Source organism: Microchirus variegatus (genome assembly GCF_963457635.1).
Source record: "Microchirus variegatus genome assembly, chromosome: 7".
NCBI lineage: Eukaryota > Metazoa > Chordata > Actinopteri > Pleuronectiformes > Soleidae > Microchirus > Microchirus variegatus.
The window spans coordinates 8409379-8428282 of NC_139808.1; the positions used below are offsets into that span (position 1 = coordinate 8409379).

The following is an 18904-nucleotide window of genomic DNA, read 5'->3' on the forward strand; positions in this document are numbered from 1 at the left end:
TTTATGTGTCGAGTGATAAGTAGGAGGGTGTGGGGCTCAGGCTAAAGCAGGATTGGTTACAGGCGAGGCGTCGTGTAATGATTCAGTTCGACTACTTATGCCTTGCTGAAAACATCCCGAAATTGGAATTAAGAAATCTAGAATATCCTAGAAAGCGGCCCGTAACTTATGTTACGACATTCATTCTGGCTTTGTCTGCTGCACGAAAGTCACAACTCGTAATTGCTCATTCAGGGCTTTTTGAAGTAGACCCTGAGGTTGATCAGAGATTTACCGATGCAAAAATGGAGACGTGTGACGCCAAGTGAGCGACAGCCTAAAATGGAAACTTATGAAAAGATGAACACTCAGTATTGTGATGGCGATACAACCTCTGTTTATTTTATGTTTTATACTGTAAACTAGGGGTTTTTATACAACAAAACAGAGGTATCCAAAAAATAAAAATAATAATAGGGAAAATACCTTTTGTTGTTGTTCATATTTGATTTTGTAAATTAGCTTATCACTGAAATCATTATATTTGCAATTTAAAGAGTTACCCCTCGGTTTGATTTTTTTTATGTTTAATGGACAATGTCCTTCATGTTTCCTTGGGCGACATTTGATGTGGATCTGTGTTCAGTTTAGTGATCGGTCACATGAGGGAAAGCTGTAACAACATGAGTTTTCAAACTGTGACTGAAATTCATGATACTGGTAATTCTGTGGCCAGGGAAGGGGAAGGTGGTTTCTGTATTTATTAATTAATTTACTTATTTCTATAGTTATTCCTTTATTCATTCTTTTATTTATGTATTTATCTATAGTCATTATATTGTCATTTTTCTTTCTCCATAGTTTGACAGCAGCTTTCATTATAAATCCTGCAATCCTAAATCCTTACTTATGGATGTCGATCCTGTCGATTCCTATTATCTTTGAAACTTGACTCAGAATCTTCTGCCTGCTACTTTTTGGCCTTAATAATTCATTCCTCAGTGTCCCTCCCTCACTACACTTCATGATTCATGCAGTTAACAAATACATGCTATTTTCTGATAAACGAGCAATGATAGCAAAACACAGCTGAATGCTCATTTATAGTATGTTCAAATTCTATATGTGTGCAGTTAAACTTGTCACGTGCTGTCCACTTTTCTATTTCCTCTCCTGCTTCGCACACTGGCAGCTCTGTTTTGAATGGAATGCAAAAATGTGTGATTCCCTTTGCTCATGATTTTGAGGGACTGATATAGTGAAATGGTTTATTGAAGACCCATGAGATTTGGCTTGGATTAATAATTTTAAATGGTCTCCGCGAGGCATACTACTTTTCCGTGTGTGTGTGTGTCCACTGTTGACATTTAATGCTATCAGTGACTCATCTACACACTATTTCACTGCATGTTAATCCATATAGACGCACCACATCTCGCCTTACATGCATTTCCTTTTAAATCAACATGGACGATCGTGTAGAGAAGCAGAACACTAAGTTCCCAAAAGTGTAACAGTTGGCTGTTGTTGCTGCTGGTGATGATGCAGGAATCCGGGCATGGATGTGGAGCTGGAGCTGCTGCAGCCCCCCCACAATTTGACTTCCGGTTTTCATAATAAAATACCCCCTAAATACATTGAGTTGAGCAGCATTGCCAATGTGATTGTGAAGATAATAAACATTGAAGAGCGGAGAAACTCAAGAACTATTTGAAAACATTTACCGCTGAGGAGCCCTGGTAAAAAACACCACTTAACTGCAATGTCCATGAGTTGACTTATCTGGATTAAAAGAAACTGTCTGCCAAATGATAAAATATTTGTGACAGCCACTGAGATGACAACTAGCAGTTTAAAGCTGTAGTGAGTAATGTTTGAACATAAACTAATGTCATTTACATGCAAACCACTGTCGAACGTGTTCATGCTATGCTGATTAAACTTATCAGCTCACACAACTCTTCCTTTGTAACACTATTTAGATGTTGTGTTTCCTGAAGACATCAGATCTGATAGTATTGCTTGACAGGAACAATACATTTCTGTTCATAAGGACCAAACGGAGCCCAAATAGTGACATCTTGAACAACAAAAATAACCAAAAGTTGAGCTTTAATTTGTGAATTAGATCAGTTTGGATTTGATAAAACAATGCAAGAGTTTTTAGAAATATTAATATAGAAATATTTAAAAATGCACGCATATGTATATATGTATGTATATACATATATGTGTGTGTATATATATATGTATGTATATACATATATGTGTGTGTATATATATATATATATATATATATATAAACAATGTAATCCTTTTAATATAAGTAAAAAACAAAAGGAAGGCAGAGTTATTGCACATAATTTGATCTGACTGGGATATATAAATACTTAATGGGAGTGAGAGGTGTTGTCCATGATATATCAAAACCTTTTTTATTATTACTGTGGAGACCACATATATTCCTTGGTTTTATCATGCATTTGCACTTAAATGATAATTTACAATAGTGCTTCTCAAATGGGGGCCCGGGGACCAGTGGAGATCTACTGAGGTTTAAGGCCCCACCTGTGGCTCGTGCCAAACCATTATCTGTGGACATGCACCTGCTAAAAGAGAATATCCAAGGTCATGACAACACATTAGAACAGCGTCTAGCAACGTATTTCATCTTTATTGTGTGAGCAGAATGTCCAGCACATCAGATATATTCGATAACCACCACCTCGCCACATATGAGACTTTTATCTTGAAGGATATGAGCGGAAGTGTAGTGTGGGTGTGCGTGTCTGTCTCTCTCTCTCCGTGTGTGTGTGTGTGTGCGTACAAGCTGAAGGCGCCACGTCGGCAGAGCACAGAGTGAGAGAAAAGAGAGCTGCGTATGTCTCCCTCACTGTTACAGTTCGTGAAGAGAAGTTACAAAAGCTGTCAGTACATGCGTTAAAACCGAGCAGAAACGGCCTTCAACACTGAGAAGCTGCAGCTTTTCACCGAGAAACACATTAGTTCAACAAACTCGGCGCAGAGTTTGGCTCGGAGGCTCAAACAGAAGCTGCTCCAGGCTCCAGTTTGATATAACCAGGTGTGAGGAGAAGAAACCCGGGGAACAATGGTGAAGGTAAGGTCCAACTGCCAGAACATTGTGAACGTTAAAGGTGTGAAAGCGTGCTTCATGTTTGTGTGGATGTTTAAGCTACAGCGACTTAAATGCTATAAAGCTACGAGCGTAGCTCTGTAACAGTCGTTTTTATGAGTGATGATGTGGAACTCAAATATACCAACAGGTTAGTTTGAACGAAGATTTGGCCTCTTAGTTGGTCCATACATGTTCTGTTTTACACACACTCAGCAGTGCTTAAACCTCATGGTAAAAAAAAAGCATTCTTACATCATTAGGTTTGTCTTTTCACATCCTGGAGTGCTAGCAGATTACCAGAGATGACGATAATCCACAGTAGTAGCTTTTGACCTCGAGATTGAGCCCATTTTTTGTGGGTCATGAGAAAAAACACAGGGAATTAAGAGCTGCTACAAAGACTGTATTCATAATTGGTTAATCTGTCGTTTACTCGTTTGCTCTTTAAAATATGGAAGTGTTGATCAGTGTTTCTCAATTCTGCACATTTCCCTTACAAACCTAAATTATTACATTTAATGATATCTTTCTTATATGCATCAAATAAATCTGAAATATGGACACTCAAACCAATCATCAAAATAATTGTTGCAGCCATTTTGGGAATGGAGTGATGATAGTGAAAGAGGTTGAGGTCATTCCTATTAAAGTAAGTCTGTTTTTGCTTGAATTATGTGACGTGTGCATATGATCTGTTGAAGCCAAGTCATGGTTTAGTTGCGGTCTGACAACACAGTCCCCTGTGTGACTAATCTCTGAGGGACAACACGCCACCAAAGCTTCGGTACAGCAGCAGGAGACCTTGACGTGGAGTTTCAAGAGATAAATCTGTTCAATAAAAATGTATGGCATCGGGTCAAGACGTGGACCAAACTTGCAGTGAGGAGAAGCATCTGAGTAGAGAAAAACACGTTTTTGAAGATAAAGGGAGACACTCCTGCTCTGATAGTATTTTGAGTCTCGTTCCTCCATTGGGAAATCATAAGCAATCAATGGTCTGGACTGGGACTGTTGATGGCAAGGGATGACGATGTCAGACAGCATTCCCTGGAGAAATGCAGTGGCTAAAAAGGACCATAAGTTCATATGATGTTTTTCATGTTGTTGAGTGTAGACCCTGATGATCGAGTCCAGACGAGCCTCTGCATTCCGCTCAATTTGTAAGTTCCATGTTGTGCAGGATGGAAGGCTAGCCAGCAGGGCACTGCAGTTGTTTGGGCAAGAAATTAGCAGAGTACCAAGAGTTTTGCTGACATAGTAAACAGAGTCAGGTAAGGCTTTTTGTGCTGTATATCATGCTCATTACCTCAATACAGTCATAATAGGATTGATAATCATAAGGCAATTTTAATTAGGGCTGAACAATTAATCTAAATTTGATCAAAATCACAATACAGGTTACAGGGAGGCGCAATATTTGCTCAAGCCAAAATGTGTCCAAATATAATTTCAGATGATTTATTGTCTTGATCTATACACATCTTATTCTACAGAGTGAAGAGGACATCTTTGTTTCTCGCAGAGCTGTACACATATCACGCATTAATCCATTTTAATGTTTTTTGATTGAAAATTCAAATAATTATATCGCAATCGCATTTCCTGTCAAAATAATCGCAATAAGATATTTATTCAAAATCGTTAAGCCCTAATTTTAATGTTCAGATGTGTGTGAAGAGGCACCAGCACCTAGCTTTAAGGCAGCGTCGTGGGGGTGTAGATAGGACAGGGACATGTCGTCTTCTCTTAAAAGTACACCTGATTAGAAAGGGTTTCAAACCAATAAAGCACTTTGCCCAAGATGTCAATATCAGTACATGTAAGCAGGATTCGAAGGTTCACTGTATCAAAGGCTGCTCTTTTTTAAACAATAAGATAAGAAGTGAAGACTGAGCTGTTTCTGTCTCGTCCTGACAGTGTCTACCACTGAGTGTAGAGCCATTTTTAGCTTCTAAGGCTGATTTGTATCACAGGGATATTCTGGTTAGAGGAATCCAAGGACCTTAAATAATCACCCTTTGTGTAAGGACTTAAATAAGCTGAGGTAACTCAACTCATGATGAGTTTTCTGGGATGTTACCTGAGCGTTAAACAATAGTGGGAGATGCGATTTAGAACATTTTGTTGGGAATGGGGGTCGTGCTAGACCTCATATCTCACTCTCGGTGAGAGAGGTGAAGTGAAGTGACCTGTGGAGACAGAGAAGTACATATTGTCCTGCACCGTGTTCTGCTCCCTGAGCCTTGCACTCAGCTGGGGGGCTGTGTGAGGGTGTTGAGCAATCAAACCAGAGCAGAGCAGGATTGCTACGTGTGTGACCGGCACTGGTCGGTGAAAGAGCTGAACGTGGAGGGTGGTGATGTGCCTTTCAATGAAGGAGATTGGCTCTCATAAATTAATACATGAGCATTAGGCCTCTTTGTGTTTGCATGCCATAATTAGTGGCAACAAAAAGGAAGAAATATAAGGTGAAATATGCATGAGCACAAATGTACATAAAGATAAATACAATTTTGCAAATACAAACCTGAAGAAATAAATTAAGGATCAGTAATTGAATATGAGCATTAGCCAACATCATTGTTGATTCCATTTGATCAAGTTTATTTTTTACAATGTCAAATGCCCTGGTTTGTCTGTAGCTTGATCATGATACAATTCAATTTGATATTTTATATGTTTTGAAATGAATACACTTGTTTCTCCATGAAATGCTATTAATTCTCAAATATATAGGATATATAATATACAGTGACTGTACATACATTTACTAACCCTTAGTTTTGAAATTCAGCCGTATAAGCTAAGAAATTTGATTTATTCAATATAAAGAAACGTTGGGGTTTTCCTGTGTTTTCCAGAATGTGAACAACGTTAACGTGGAGCCCCACCCTGGGACCAGCATGGCCTCAGACGAAGCTGAACCCACCCACAGCCAGCCTACAGAGGGTAAGCAGCCAGCCGTCCCTGGGTTGCGATTAAAAGCTGAAACATCAGTAGGGGATATAATGCAATCTGTGTTTGTGTGTTGCCTGCTACCGTTTTAGAAACAGTTGGATTGTCAGGAGAATATGTTTGTTTGTGTAAGCATGGCTGTGGCTCAAACCTGCTATTTGTGTCACAACAGTGACACTTAAAACCGCACTTTCTCTCAAGTCAGTATCACAGTTGTTACTGGAGCAAGCACAATAGGTTTTTAGTATTTCTGGAGCACCTGACCGAACCCTAAATATCAGTATTTGCTGCTGTTCTAGATGTCAGATGTCTAGATGACAAGTCAGTGATCAATAAATTATTTGTAATTGCATGTATGATAGTGGAAAACCTGCGTTAATATTGATGCTTCAGTCTTGTGTTTGTTTTGTTTACAGACTCTGGCAAGGACCATGAGGTGGCGCCCCCTAGCATGATGTGGCGGGTGACTGGTGGTCTTTTCAATGTCACCAAGGGCGTTGTTGGCGCAGCAGTGGGTGGAGTGGCCTGGGTGGGAGGCAAGAGCCTGGAGATAACCAAAACGGCTGTGACCACCGTGCCTTCGATGGGCGTGGGACTGGTGAAGGGTGGCGTGTCCGCCGTGGCTGGTGGTGTCTCCACGGTGGGTTCGACGGTAGCCAGTAAAGTCCCGTTCACTGCCAAGAGGAAAGACAAGGCTGAGTGAAGGTGAAGGGGAGTTGGAGGAGGAGGATAATTGATGATGGTCTTTGCCCCGGCCTGAGCCAACAGACAAAGGCTGCCACCAGATATCTGGCAGCCAACCAAACTTTCACAGTGCCTTCTGATGCCATTTTTGGCCTTGAACATCATAGTTCTGTCTCTATAGAGTCCTAGACTTTGATGGTAATACTACAATCATCACAATCAAGCCTAATAGTTCCGTTGTACTACTTTACCATAACACACCTATAATTACCAGCTTGAAATGCTGAGTCACAGAAATGCTTCATACAATCCTCTCCCAACCCGGGAGTGTGGTTTGTATGGCTGGAACTGAGTATCTGTCTCCAGGAAGATAACATGGACTGGGATCACCTTCAGCATGTGGTGAACTTCTTGATGCTGTTGAATATTTTTATCTGTTTACAAACCAGACTGTTGCTTTTCACTCTTATTTCCTTCACTCTTTGCAGTCTACATACATTTGTTGAAATGTTTTCTGAATTAAGATGCTGATTTTTAGTCTTTTTTTTCTGTTCTTTTTTTTCTTTGCAATGGTATTGACGTAATATTGAAATCTCTGCGGAAAAAAATACTGTGTTGTGAAAAGTGAAATATTTGTTTATTGGAAGTGAAGAGTCGTCCACATCCTTCACTGTTTGACCTGTATCCCTTTGAAAAGCCCAGCATGTCTGAAGACTGTAGGCACAATCACATGAACATCAACACTGGGCTCAGGGCTGTTCCACAGTTACACTATTGCTGAAATTGTCTTTGTGTCTCTGTAATAGTAAAAAAAAAAAAAAAAAAATGCTACATCAGACCTGAACAAGTTCTGTTAGTGTAAGATTTAAGAAGAAGATGGCATTCAGCAGCGTTTCAATCATTGACGGTTGTGTGAGGGTAAAAAGCCAAATGTTGGATCAAAAAAGCCAAATGGAGTCAGACAGTAAAGGTCGAACTGCACCTATGAACTAGAAGGTGATCAATGTACTGTTGTGCAGGTATCATTTGTGAACAATTATATGCAATATCAGCATTTCAGTGCCACATTTGGAATGGATTTAACTATGTGAATGTCTTGTATGTGTTCTGTTTTTTTTTTTCAATATATCAATAAAAGTAGTTTGGAAGTTAAATATATGGAACAAACTAACTGGAGTCTTTCCTGCTGTCTCAGTTTATACGTCTTTATAAATTTCAGAGGTTTTCAAAAGGTGAGTTGGGTTTTTCCAAAGGATATTTTTATTACTTCACATATCTGCAATGTGTCAGTTGACACTATAGAACTGTTAGATGGATTGCTGTCTAATTTTGTGGTTCTCACACAGGTTCTCCATGTTCTCCAGTTTCAAAATACACAGATTTTGGGGATTAGGTAAATTGACCATATGTGTGAGTGTGGATGGTTGTTTGGATCCCCTGTCCCGGGTGCACGCTGTCTTTTGCCCTATGTCAGCTGGGATTGGCACCATTGCCTCCCTCATGTGGAGGATAAAGCAGCAGAAGATGGATGGTGCTCTCCAGACTTGTCTTCTCATGCCACAGTAGTGTTTCTGAGGTTTTGAATTAAGTATATTTGCATAAAGTTAATGAAATATTGCACACTCAAACATCCTGATGCTGATTCAACCTCATATTCACTGACTCCTTTTATGTGACACCAGATAAACCAGTGGCTGGACCGTAAATGATGTCCCTTGTGTGGTTTTGAGCTTGTATCGCATGAACACAGGAGGGCAGTAATACCCGACCAGGACTGTATGAACTACCGAAGTAAGTGAGTGAACGTAGTAGAAGAAGAAGAAGCACCGTCTAACCCGGAAGCTGTGTCCACATGTGTGACGTGACCGTTCTCGTGCAGAGGTTTTTAATGATGTATAATGATGTATTGAACTATTAGAGGTTTTAACAGTGAGATAAAGCGTGGAAACGCCTTTTAGTCCATGAACGGTAAGATTGTTTTATAGCTCATATGAAAAAACTAAACAAAAAACAACCGTCGAACAGTTTGTGATTTAGCATGTGAAAGTTTAGCTAACTCAGGTTTGATAAACTGACACATTATTAGTTTATAAATACTTACATATAATGTGCTGAAAACTATTTTATGATTGTTTTGGCTTTAGTCTGTAAAAAGTGTTTGAAACCGCGCGTTTTATTTTGTATACTACTGAAAAGTGTCTTTAAGCTATTATGTAAACAATAGCCATGGATGTATAGCCTTTACTAATCATAAACATTCTTTACCGCGTGGTGTCTGTACTTATGATTTAGAGTTGGGGATATTTATTGTTCAGTAGTACATAAAATAATATATTTAGTGAAGTTTTTGTCTATATATTGAGAGCAGAGCCAGTGTATTGAAATGTGCAGTCTATTAAATCAGGGCAACAAGTGCAACATACACAAGATATTTGACACCTCAAAAGCAATAAAGTACAGTATATACAATTGCTATACATACTGTATTAACCTGTATGCATTCATATATGTATGCCATAAAATATACAGTTATGTTTTGTATGTTGTTAACTGGTGTATTGTTTTATTTGCACCTGTCAGAAGATGTTGAGCGACTCTGAGACTGCCGAGCTGCTCTCCTTCCTGACCCCCAGTACACGTCCTGATGTCAAAAGTCATGCCATTGAATACATCCTGGGGCTGTCTGGAAACAGGTAGGAGGATGATGAGGAGGGGAATAAGGCTATTAATAATACTTACTTTGCTTTTATTATATATATATATATATATATATATATATATATATATATATATATATATATATAGGCGTGGGAATCATTGGGTACCTCACGATATGATTCGCCATCCACGTTGCACTGATTCTGTGATTGATAGATTGTAAGACAACATAGAGTCAGTTTAATGAATGTGGATGGGGTATCTTTTAACATAGCTTTCTCCACCATCATCCCACTGTAAACTCCCACTTCTTCAGCCAGGCAACTTCAGCACAGGTTTCCCCTCATTCATTTGAGCAGCGCCGTCGTGAGGAGACGTGAAGTTATAATAATAACTTTATTTATAAAGCACTTTTCATGCATTAAACGATGTAGCACAAAGTGCTTTACAAGTTAAAAAAACAGCCCATCCCGCACCACCCAGACCCCCACCACAGCACATACGCACACACAAATGCAGGCACATGAACGCACACTCATACGTACATACACACATAAACAAGTTCTACGAAACATGTTGCTGGATACAGAGGAGCCAGCAAGTAGCGACATCCAGTGAGTGAAACTGGCGGGGACTGTTAACTGAGCTCGATCTAAGGCTGTGATGTTGTGCCTCTACTGTGGAGGCAAAGTAGTTTGTTTGTTTATTATATGTGTTTTATTTGAGTACTGACCCAAGGAAGAGGAGATTATAATCAAAAATCAAAATAAACCATTGTGGTGTTTCTCACATGTTTGGTCCTCCTCACTGATGTTAGCAGAAGTATTTTGGATTGATGAACACTAACCTTCCCTGTGCTGTCTTTGTTTGTTTTCAGGGATGGCTGCCACTTCCTCCGCTCTAAACCTGACTTACTTGTTGCCTTGTATGCGTTGATATCTGACCCCTCTATTGAGATAGTGAAGAATTGTTACCACATCATCATCAACCTGTCAGCTGATGAGACTTTGCACAAGGTGAGGTTTAACCTGATTATTTGTTATACACCATTGATCGTTATTGACTGATCTGTGAGTGTCTCTTGTGAATTTGTACACGTGAAACAGTTGTTAGTGATAATTTCCTCTTTGAAGACGAACATATATCAGCAGCATCTTCTTGATTGTGTCTTTCAGGTTTTGGTGGAAGATGTTAAAGTACTTCCATTATTATTGAAGAACTTTGTGGATCCAGAGTTTCCACACTCTGATCAAATCTCTACCATCTTATCTAACCTAACCCGCCATAAGAGAACCTGTAAGACTGTCTTCAAGGTGGGTCGCTGATTGTTGGAAATATGTATGTGTGTGAAACTCATATCTGCTTTGCTGTTTTGAATGTTTTACATCTGATTTTTAAAATCATTTTCTGATAAACAATTGTTATTTGCCATGTTCTGCCCACAGAGAAGTTTAAGTCCGCAACTGTCTGGTTTCTTAAACATTCACCGGGGAGTTATCATGATTACTTTCTTGGCCATATTACCCTGCTTTGTTGTAAACCATGGATTCCTGCTTCAGCAAATAAACTACAGAAAAAAACAGTTCTCCATTGTGATCCAATATCAATCAGTGGTCTCTTCACTCCATTTATTATGACACTGCTTGAATCCACCGCATATCAGTGAGCCACACATCTGTGTAAGGGCTTGAGCCTGCATAATACTCACAAGTTGTTTCTTTGCTGTTTCAGGTCCTGCAGGAGGAGGATGTTGGTCTGGCTAAGCTGGTCGATATGTTTTGTACAGAAGGTTACAACAAGAACGCAAAGCTCCACTACCTTGGTCCTCTACTGTCCAACCTGACACAGCTGCCTGAGGCCAGAAACTTCATTATGGACAAGGACAGGTAACGCGGGGTCAGACGGAGAGAGAGAGAGAGAGGGGGGAGGCTGTATCATCATCCAAGTTTTTGTAATCTGTTAAATGTAACAAATCATCATTTGTACCCATTGGCCAAATTTGTTCAGGTGTTTAAGTTGAAAGACTGCCTGTGATTGTGTGAATGAAGTTGAATGAAGTGAGTAACTACTAACTAATTCTGGATAAGGTTCTGAAGATAGAACAAATATTCTTTCTGATATCAGATCTGTTTTCACATTTTCATCATGTCACATGTGGATTTCTAATCAGTTTAGCCTTCTAAATGTTGCATAAATTACATATTATCATGATAGAAATACCAAAAGTATTAAGAATGGGTTAATTTTATTGACGTAATATGAATTGAAGTTTAACTGAGATAATTAATTTCTGAAATTGATGTGAAACGGTTGGTTTGTAACATGGTTTCTGAATAGAACTTTAGGATTTATTCTGTGCTTTTGAAGGATAAGTGGATTCGACACACCTTAATAAAGTGGCTTACAGAAAATCTTCATAGCAGTAACATCACTGAAATCTAATTTGAACAGAAGCTGCATCCTCTCTAAGCCCTCTAAACAATTGATTATGACTTCACTATCTTTGTGTGTTTGTGTTTTTTGCAGGTGTGTAGTCCAGAGGTTGTTGCCCTTCACTCAGTACCAGACATCAGTGACAAGGAGGGGAGGTGTCATAGGCACTCTGCACAACTGTTGTTTTGACCATGGTGAGACGCACACACACACACCTCATTATCACATGAGATGAAGTCATCCCGCAGATTCCTACATTGTATGTAGATTTAATTTATAGTTCAGCATATCAGCATTAGATAATACTTATTGACATAGAACTATAGATATATTATACAAACGTGGGCCCATGCTCACGTTCTCATTGTTTTGGGGTATGAGGGACGATGGCGCCATCTGTATTGACACTATTGTATTGTTTCATGCACTAATGTGCAGAGTAAGAGCTGAGACGGGTACTGTTGCAAGTGGAAACAGCTTCACTAGATGTGCTCAGTGATGGCCTTTTTCAACAACCTTCATATTTTGTTCACTAAAACACCTTTACCAACTCAGAAAACTATATCCCTAGTGCAGGGGTCTTCAATCTTTTTTCTTCTGAGAGCTAGCTAATTTAGTGTGAGAACACTGGACACGTCTGATTTTGACTCAATACAAACGTAAGCAGGTTAATGAATATTGAAACCTTTGGCAAGCTACTTGGAAAGGGACGAAGAGCCACTGGAAGCTCGCATGCTACTCGTTAGAGACCCCCACACCAGTGTGATATTACAAATTTGAGCATGAGACCTGCAGTGTACAAAAAAAACATAATGAAAGAAAAAGTAATGTAAGATATATGAGAGCAGCAACACTACATCCATTCATCTGATCTTTCCTCTTTCTGCCCAGTCCATCATGAGTGGTTGCTGAGTGATGCTGTGGACATCCTGCCCTTTCTCCTGCTGCCACTGGCTGGTCCAGAGGAGCTGTCAGAAGAAGACAATGAAGGTCAGAATCTGTTTCTAACTACTTTGGTTAATTTAACACATTAATCAACTGATAGATTGAAAGAGGGTTTTTTTAGTCTCTCATGAGTTACTCCTTATGTGTTTTGTGCTGTTACAAATTGACTTTCTACTGAAGACATAAGGATAATTTTGTTGTTATTTGTTGTATTTATCTAGGCCCAACTGAACTAATTTCCACATTTCCCATGTGTGACTGTATGTGATGCTCAGGTCTGCCTGTGGACCTGCAGTACCTCCCAGAGGACAAGAAAAGAGAGGAAGACCCTGACATCAGAAAGATGCTGCTGGAAACACTCCTCCTTGTACAAACCCCCATCTACATACATGTACTGTATAGATTCTTGTTTTCACGTTTCATGTCATCACGGTTCGTTTCTCTTGTGTAGCTTACAGCGACCAAAGGCGGCCGGAAAACACTTAAAGACAAGAATGTTTACACGATCATGAGGGAGTTTGACAAGTGGGAGAAGGACGTCAAAGTCTCAGCAGCCTGTGAAAAAGTGGTTCAGGTAGGAAGGACTGAGTCACCAAGAACAAGCTCAACAAAGATAACTGTTGACACAATTGATCATCACTTAAATTTTCAGTAATTGCGCTTTTATTGTGAAGGTGAATATTTACTGCCTCCATTTTAGCTGAGTGAAATAAACAAGACTTTCCTCTTTGTCCAGGTGCTGATCGGTGACGAGCCAGAGGAGGGCATGGAGAACCTATTGGAGGTGGAGATTCCTGAAGATGTGGAGGATAAACTGAAGGCGGCTAACATCAAAGAAGAACAGGAGCTGGAGGAAGAGCAAAAGAAACAGGAGGAGGAAGAGCAGAAAAAGAAGAACAATGATGCAAATCTGACAGACAGAGAACAGGAGAGCGGACTGACTGTGTAGCATTTTTTCGCTTGGAGGAGGAGACGAACAACTTTGGATGCTGCGACTGTGTTTAATCTGACAAAACCTGAAAAATACACATCGTCTGGTGAATGATCATACAGTATGTGGAGCCCCTCACCCATGGCAAAAGAAGTAACACAAAACCTCATGTGAATGATCAAACTAAGTAATATAGATATAGTAACGTGTCAAGATATCCTAGAAAATTAACAACAGGAAGGGTGGGGAAGTCACTTACCTCTCCTATGGACAGGAGACACGCTTACAGTGAGGGGCCTCCACAAAAGTGGGCATAGGACACGTTCCACATATTAAAATGAATTACGTATATGAATACAGTATGGTGCTGATTATTTACATTATAAGAGAGACATGGTTATGGACATTTACAGCTTTAATCACTCATGACAGGACATTTACACAAAGAGACACCGTTTTATCGTGTTTGACGTCCCAGCCACAGAGAATGAAAAGAGATGAAAAAAGCCTTAATTAAAAAACCATTGAGACGACTCATGTCTGATGATGTTCTTGAGTTGTTTTCCTCCTTTGACAACACAAATGTAAACAAAAATACGCTTTTGTGTGAAGAATTGGTATTGTGTTTATTGATGAGACTGTTTTTATTTGTCCATTTGCAAATTTACTAATGTGTTTGCCCCAGAATACATGTTTCACCTATTAGCATTTTTTTTTGGCTATATCGTAAGCATATTGGGGAGCAAAAACAATATGATGTCTGTTGCAGAAAAGGTATTAACCAGTCAATAATTCAGTAATTGACTAAGTCTGTTGCAAAAGCTCTCGATAGCAATATGGAAATATTTTATTAATTTCACTTACAAATGAGTAACATTACATTTTTTAACTTAATGAAAACAATATTTTCATTTTCTGTTCTCCTTTATTGCAGACGATGACTGACGGAAGTTAAAAATGCTGATTTCTCATCAGGTTTCCCCCAAACAACAGGAACACAACAGTAAGTACTTTTTCTTGGATTTCACCGATTGTCCAGAAGGGGGCGTCTGGTCCTTTGGTTCTCCACTGCATATCAGATTGAAAATCAATATAAAAATACCGTTCATGAGCGAATCTGCAGTGAACATTAACACTTCACCAGACTCACTATATCGAGTTTAAATTAGGAATGTAATTTACAAATTGTGTATAAAGTGAATGCCTTTTACACTAAAGACATTTCAGAACATTTGATAAGTGAGGTTAAAAATAGTTTAAAATGTATGAACTTTAGTTATTGAATCAGGTTTATTAAAACGTTATGTCAGTTTAAAAAGTAAACTTCTAATTGTAAACCTGCAGGTCATTTGGTGAGGACATGTTTGAAATTAGAGAGTGATGACACTGTTTTGGAAAGTAATAGTGTGACTGAGAGCAGAGGTTTGCAGTTGTAATACACAGTACTTTCTGCAATGTCAAATCAGGTGGAAAACATATCACAGGTAAAGATATAAAATGGTGTGCTTTTGCGTGTGTGTCTGCTGCACAGGTGTGTCTTTCTTTATCAGTGTCTTTGTGAGTTTTTCCACCGCAGCAAGGTCACATCTAGTCTGTGTATTTTGTGTATTTTTGGGAAAATGCACTATTAGTGCGATATGTGTGTCCAAAAACGTCTTTGTGTGGACATTTTTGTCTGGCCCCCACAACTTTAAACTTTTTTAAGGGTTATTACCTGGTTTTGGTTTAGTCTTAGTGTAAGATTTAGAGTGGGACACTTAGTTGTGATAAGGTTATGGACTTGGGAATGTACTGTCTATGTGTCCTCACTAAGCTATAACAACATGTTTGTGTGTGTGTGTTTGTGTACAACATGCTATTATAGTTGTTGTGTTTTTTTTATTTTATTGTCCCGCACACAAAATGGAAGGCACCCTGTTGTAATTGAATTAGTTTGTGTTGTTGTTTTTTTGCACGCTGAGTGTCATCTTCTTTCTATTTGTACTTAGATTTCTTTACACAGTGTCATTGTGGTACACTGTGTACTTTTGTATTCTTGTCTTTCAATATTCTTTTTCTGTTGTTTCTTTTGCATCCTGCAACTGCTTCGTCTGTCAAAGCACGCTTGGTAAAGTCCATTTTTAAAGGTGTTAAATAAGTATTATTATTATTATAATATATTTGTGCTATTGGCTTTACATTGGCAGAATGCATTGCATCTATTGTTTAAAAGCCATTCGGTTGACTTACTTCTGTTTAATTTATAACGGATAGATGGCATGAAAACAATTCTAATTACTATTGATGACATTACACTTCTCATCATATCATCAGTTTTTTTTTATATAATATGATCTGATATAATCAGGAGGAGGAGCTTCTCCTCAGAGGACATGTTGAGACTGGTCCTCCTCGCTTCGTCCACTTGAGTTGAAGGCGGAGCTTTGCTGTTGTGAAATTCACCAGCTCTTTGAAGCAGCCAATCAGAAGCCGAGCTTTCCCCCCGCTCCGCTCAGAGTAGGTTCCGCGTGCACGCGCACATACACGTACGCTCGCTCTACGTGCCAGACGTGACCCACACAGCAACGGCTGCGTTGTTTATGTTGTGTGAACATCACACTCGTCTTCTGTAGCAGCAGCAGCAGCAGCAGCACTATGTTACCGTACTGTGTCCTTCTAGAGTCAAATATACAAACAAGGCATCAGACTGTCGTAAAGAAAGGAAAGGAGCTCATGTTTTGCTGCAGTAACAGCCCACTCACGTCCTATAGCAACGTCATTATTCACCACAGACATGACACCACGATAAACATTCTGGTGGCACACATTCAGAGTCAAAATAAACAGCTACAAAACGCACAAATAGACACAAAAGCCTTTATACAAACATCAGGCAGCTACTAAATATACACTACTGTAGTATAAACACTTATGTATGACAAGTGTATGTAGTGCTTAGATCGTAATATGTCATATTGCAGTGATTCTCAAAGTGATGTAGTGGTAAGCAAAAATAAAACAAACAAAAAAATGGTTTGCATATAACTGTCATATTGTGTTTTTTAAAATAAATTACTTTCATAGTAATCATTTTTGAATTAAATATATATATATATATATATTTTTTAAACAAAATATGTATTAATTTTTTTTAACTTTGGAATGTTATGTCAGCACTAGCTAAGGCCAAGGCTTTTGTCGTTGTGTTTTTAGTACGTGTTGTTGTGTATTAAGTTAATGTTGTTGTGTTTATAGTAAGTGTTGTGTTTATAGTTAATGTTGTTGTGTTTATAGTTAATGTCGTTGTGTTTTCCTCTTTGTGGTGGTGATTTGCACTTCAGGGCCACCGTACAAAGCAAATCATCTTTTCTAAATAAATGTGCGGTAACTAATAGACAAGATGAAGTCCACAAAGTATGTTGGAAGTCCTAAATAAACACAAATATTGTTGCTTCATCAACATAGAGGTAAAAACAGGTAAAAGGACAGGTATTATTGTAAAGAGACCGTTGCTCTTATTCTTGAGCACCATTCTGTTTTTTCAGGATAATATCATAACATAGCTACTTATCCTCTTTATTAGTTTGTTTGTTTTAAACATAGATGGTAAGATGGTAAATATCATTTGGAGATATTTACTACATTGTCCTATGTTTTAAATAAAGAGTTTTGTTTTTTTAAAGAAGCAGATGTGAAGCTCTGACCTGGAGGAGGAGCTGAAACCTCCTGGAATATTCACATACCAATGTTCAGAAAATGGATGAAATGAAATGACACAAAATCAAACAGTCAAGTCACTATCTTTCCAGGTATCCTGCTTTATCTGCCTGAGCCATTCACACACATCAGATCAGCGAGAAAGCGCGTGTGTGTGTGTGTGTGTGTGTGTGTGTGTGTGTGTGTGTGTGTGTGTGTGTGTGTGTGTGGTCAATCATGTGAAACATTAGAGGGAGAGAGAGATAAATTGAGCTCATGCTGCCAAAGTAACTCCAGAGTAACCCCCCCCCCCCTCAACCACCCCTGAAATAGGCTCCTGTGTGTGTGTGTGTGTGTGTGTGTGTGTGTGTGTGTGTGTGTGTGTCTATCTTGCAGACTGAGCAAGTTACCGTCACAATCTGAACATTTAAATCAGGGTTTATTTGTATCTGTGGGAGTTTTTATTTTATTTTTTCTATACCTACTCATGTCTGTGTGTTCAGTGCATAGCTGGAGTTAGGATGTGGTTAGCCTAGCTTAGCATTGAATCTGGAAGCAGCGTGATGCAGCCTGGGCTTGTTTGTTGTTGCATGGACGGAGAGAAAACTCCAGAAAGTAGACCTCAGTGTGGATTCACATAAAAGTATATACATATATATATATATATATATATATATATATATAGTTTTGTTTTTAAATTACCATCAATGTTCAGTTCTTTTAGATTTCTTAAGTAGCACTTTTACTCTAGAAAGAGGCATTTGAGGGCTATTATTCATTTGTCATGTGCAACCTTGACCTTTAATTTTTCTTTTTACTAGTTCTCAATCTTGACAACTTCAGAATAGGAACTTCTTTCAGTTGAGGAACTTATTTGCCTGGAGTTTATACAGATACAGAGTTGAGAGTTTGTCATGCTGCTGAGAACTGCTGTGTTTTTCTCTGTTTTGATTGGTCGGCTTGTGTACTCAACAGTGGAATCTCCACCTCCAAAGCAGACTGCTGTACTTTTCCATTCCAAAGCTACCCAACTCCCTCCACTGCTTCTGCTCCGTCTCCTCCTCCTTCACCTCATCCACTCATAACAACCCCCACCACGTAATACACATGCACACACTGTGGTTATGGAGGTTTCATCCACAGCTTTTAGTCTACATTAATCTTTAGTGGTTAAAAGACAGGAAAACAGGTCAACTTATTATTCTCTGGTTCTGAATTGTGACAATGTTTACAACTTTTGGTTTTGTATTAAGTCTAGAAATCTGTCATGTCATGTTGCTTCCTGTGAGGAAACGTGCCTCTAAGGAACTTCATATTGTCTATCAATCATCACATGAGTTTTACTGGCAATCTGTTCGTATGAAACAAGAGGAGAGCTTCTGTTAATCTGTGATTCAACATTTCTTTCACCTTCTTCTTTCAGAAAATAAGGAGCATGTTAATTATTCTAAGATAAATATGGATCGTTAACCACCTTTTTGTTGGTGAGCCTTGACTTAACTCAGTGA

The 18904-nt window shown here is 38.8% G+C and overlaps 2 protein-coding genes across 3 annotated transcripts; both read left to right on the plus strand.

Annotated features, from left to right (window-relative positions):
• Nucleotides 1–2849: 2849 nt before the first annotated feature.
• LOC310930093 (transmembrane protein 263) lies at nt 2850–7885 on the plus strand. Its single transcript, XM_083892998.1, has 3 exons — nt 2850–3097; nt 5977–6064; nt 6487–7885. The coding sequence occupies exons 1-3, from the start codon at nt 3089–3091 to the stop codon at nt 6771–6773; spliced, it is 384 nt and encodes a 127-aa protein (XP_083749124.1). The 5' UTR covers nt 2850–3088; the 3' UTR covers nt 6774–7885.
• A 710-nt stretch (nt 7886–8595) lies between these two features.
• Nucleotides 8596–14224, plus strand: hgh1 (HGH1 homolog). Of its 2 annotated transcripts, none has more exons than XM_083892725.1 (10): nt 8596–8722; nt 9335–9447; nt 10290–10428; nt 10588–10725; nt 11144–11298; nt 11939–12039; nt 12737–12835; nt 13066–13157; nt 13242–13364; nt 13527–14224. In XM_083892725.1, exons 2-10 carry the CDS (start codon nt 9338–9340, stop codon nt 13737–13739), a joined length of 1170 nt encoding a protein of 389 aa, XP_083748851.1. In that variant the 5' UTR covers nt 8596–8722; nt 9335–9337; the 3' UTR covers nt 13740–14224. The 2 variants fall into 2 exon arrangements, with proteins under 2 accessions (XP_083748851.1, XP_083748852.1); XM_083892726.1 differs by having other exon boundaries at nt 8620–8722; nt 9338–9447.
• The last annotated feature ends 4680 nt before the right edge of the window (nt 14225–18904 follow it).

Coding starts and splice junctions, on each gene's coding strand:
- LOC310930093 (XM_083892998.1), top strand. Junction 6,065..6,486: donor CCACAGCCAGCCTACAGAGG/GTAAGCAGCCAG, acceptor TTTTGTTTACAG/ACTCTGGCAAGGACCATGAG.
- hgh1 (XM_083892725.1), top strand. CDS start 9,338: ATGTTGAGCGACTCTGAGACTGCCGAGCTGCTCTCCTTCCTGACCCCC. Junction 9,448..10,289: donor CTGGGGCTGTCTGGAAACAG/GTAGGAGGATGA, acceptor GTTTGTTTTCAG/GGATGGCTGCCACTTCCTCC. Junction 11,299..11,938: donor TTCATTATGGACAAGGACAG/GTAACGCGGGGT, acceptor TGTTTTTTGCAG/GTGTGTAGTCCAGAGGTTGT.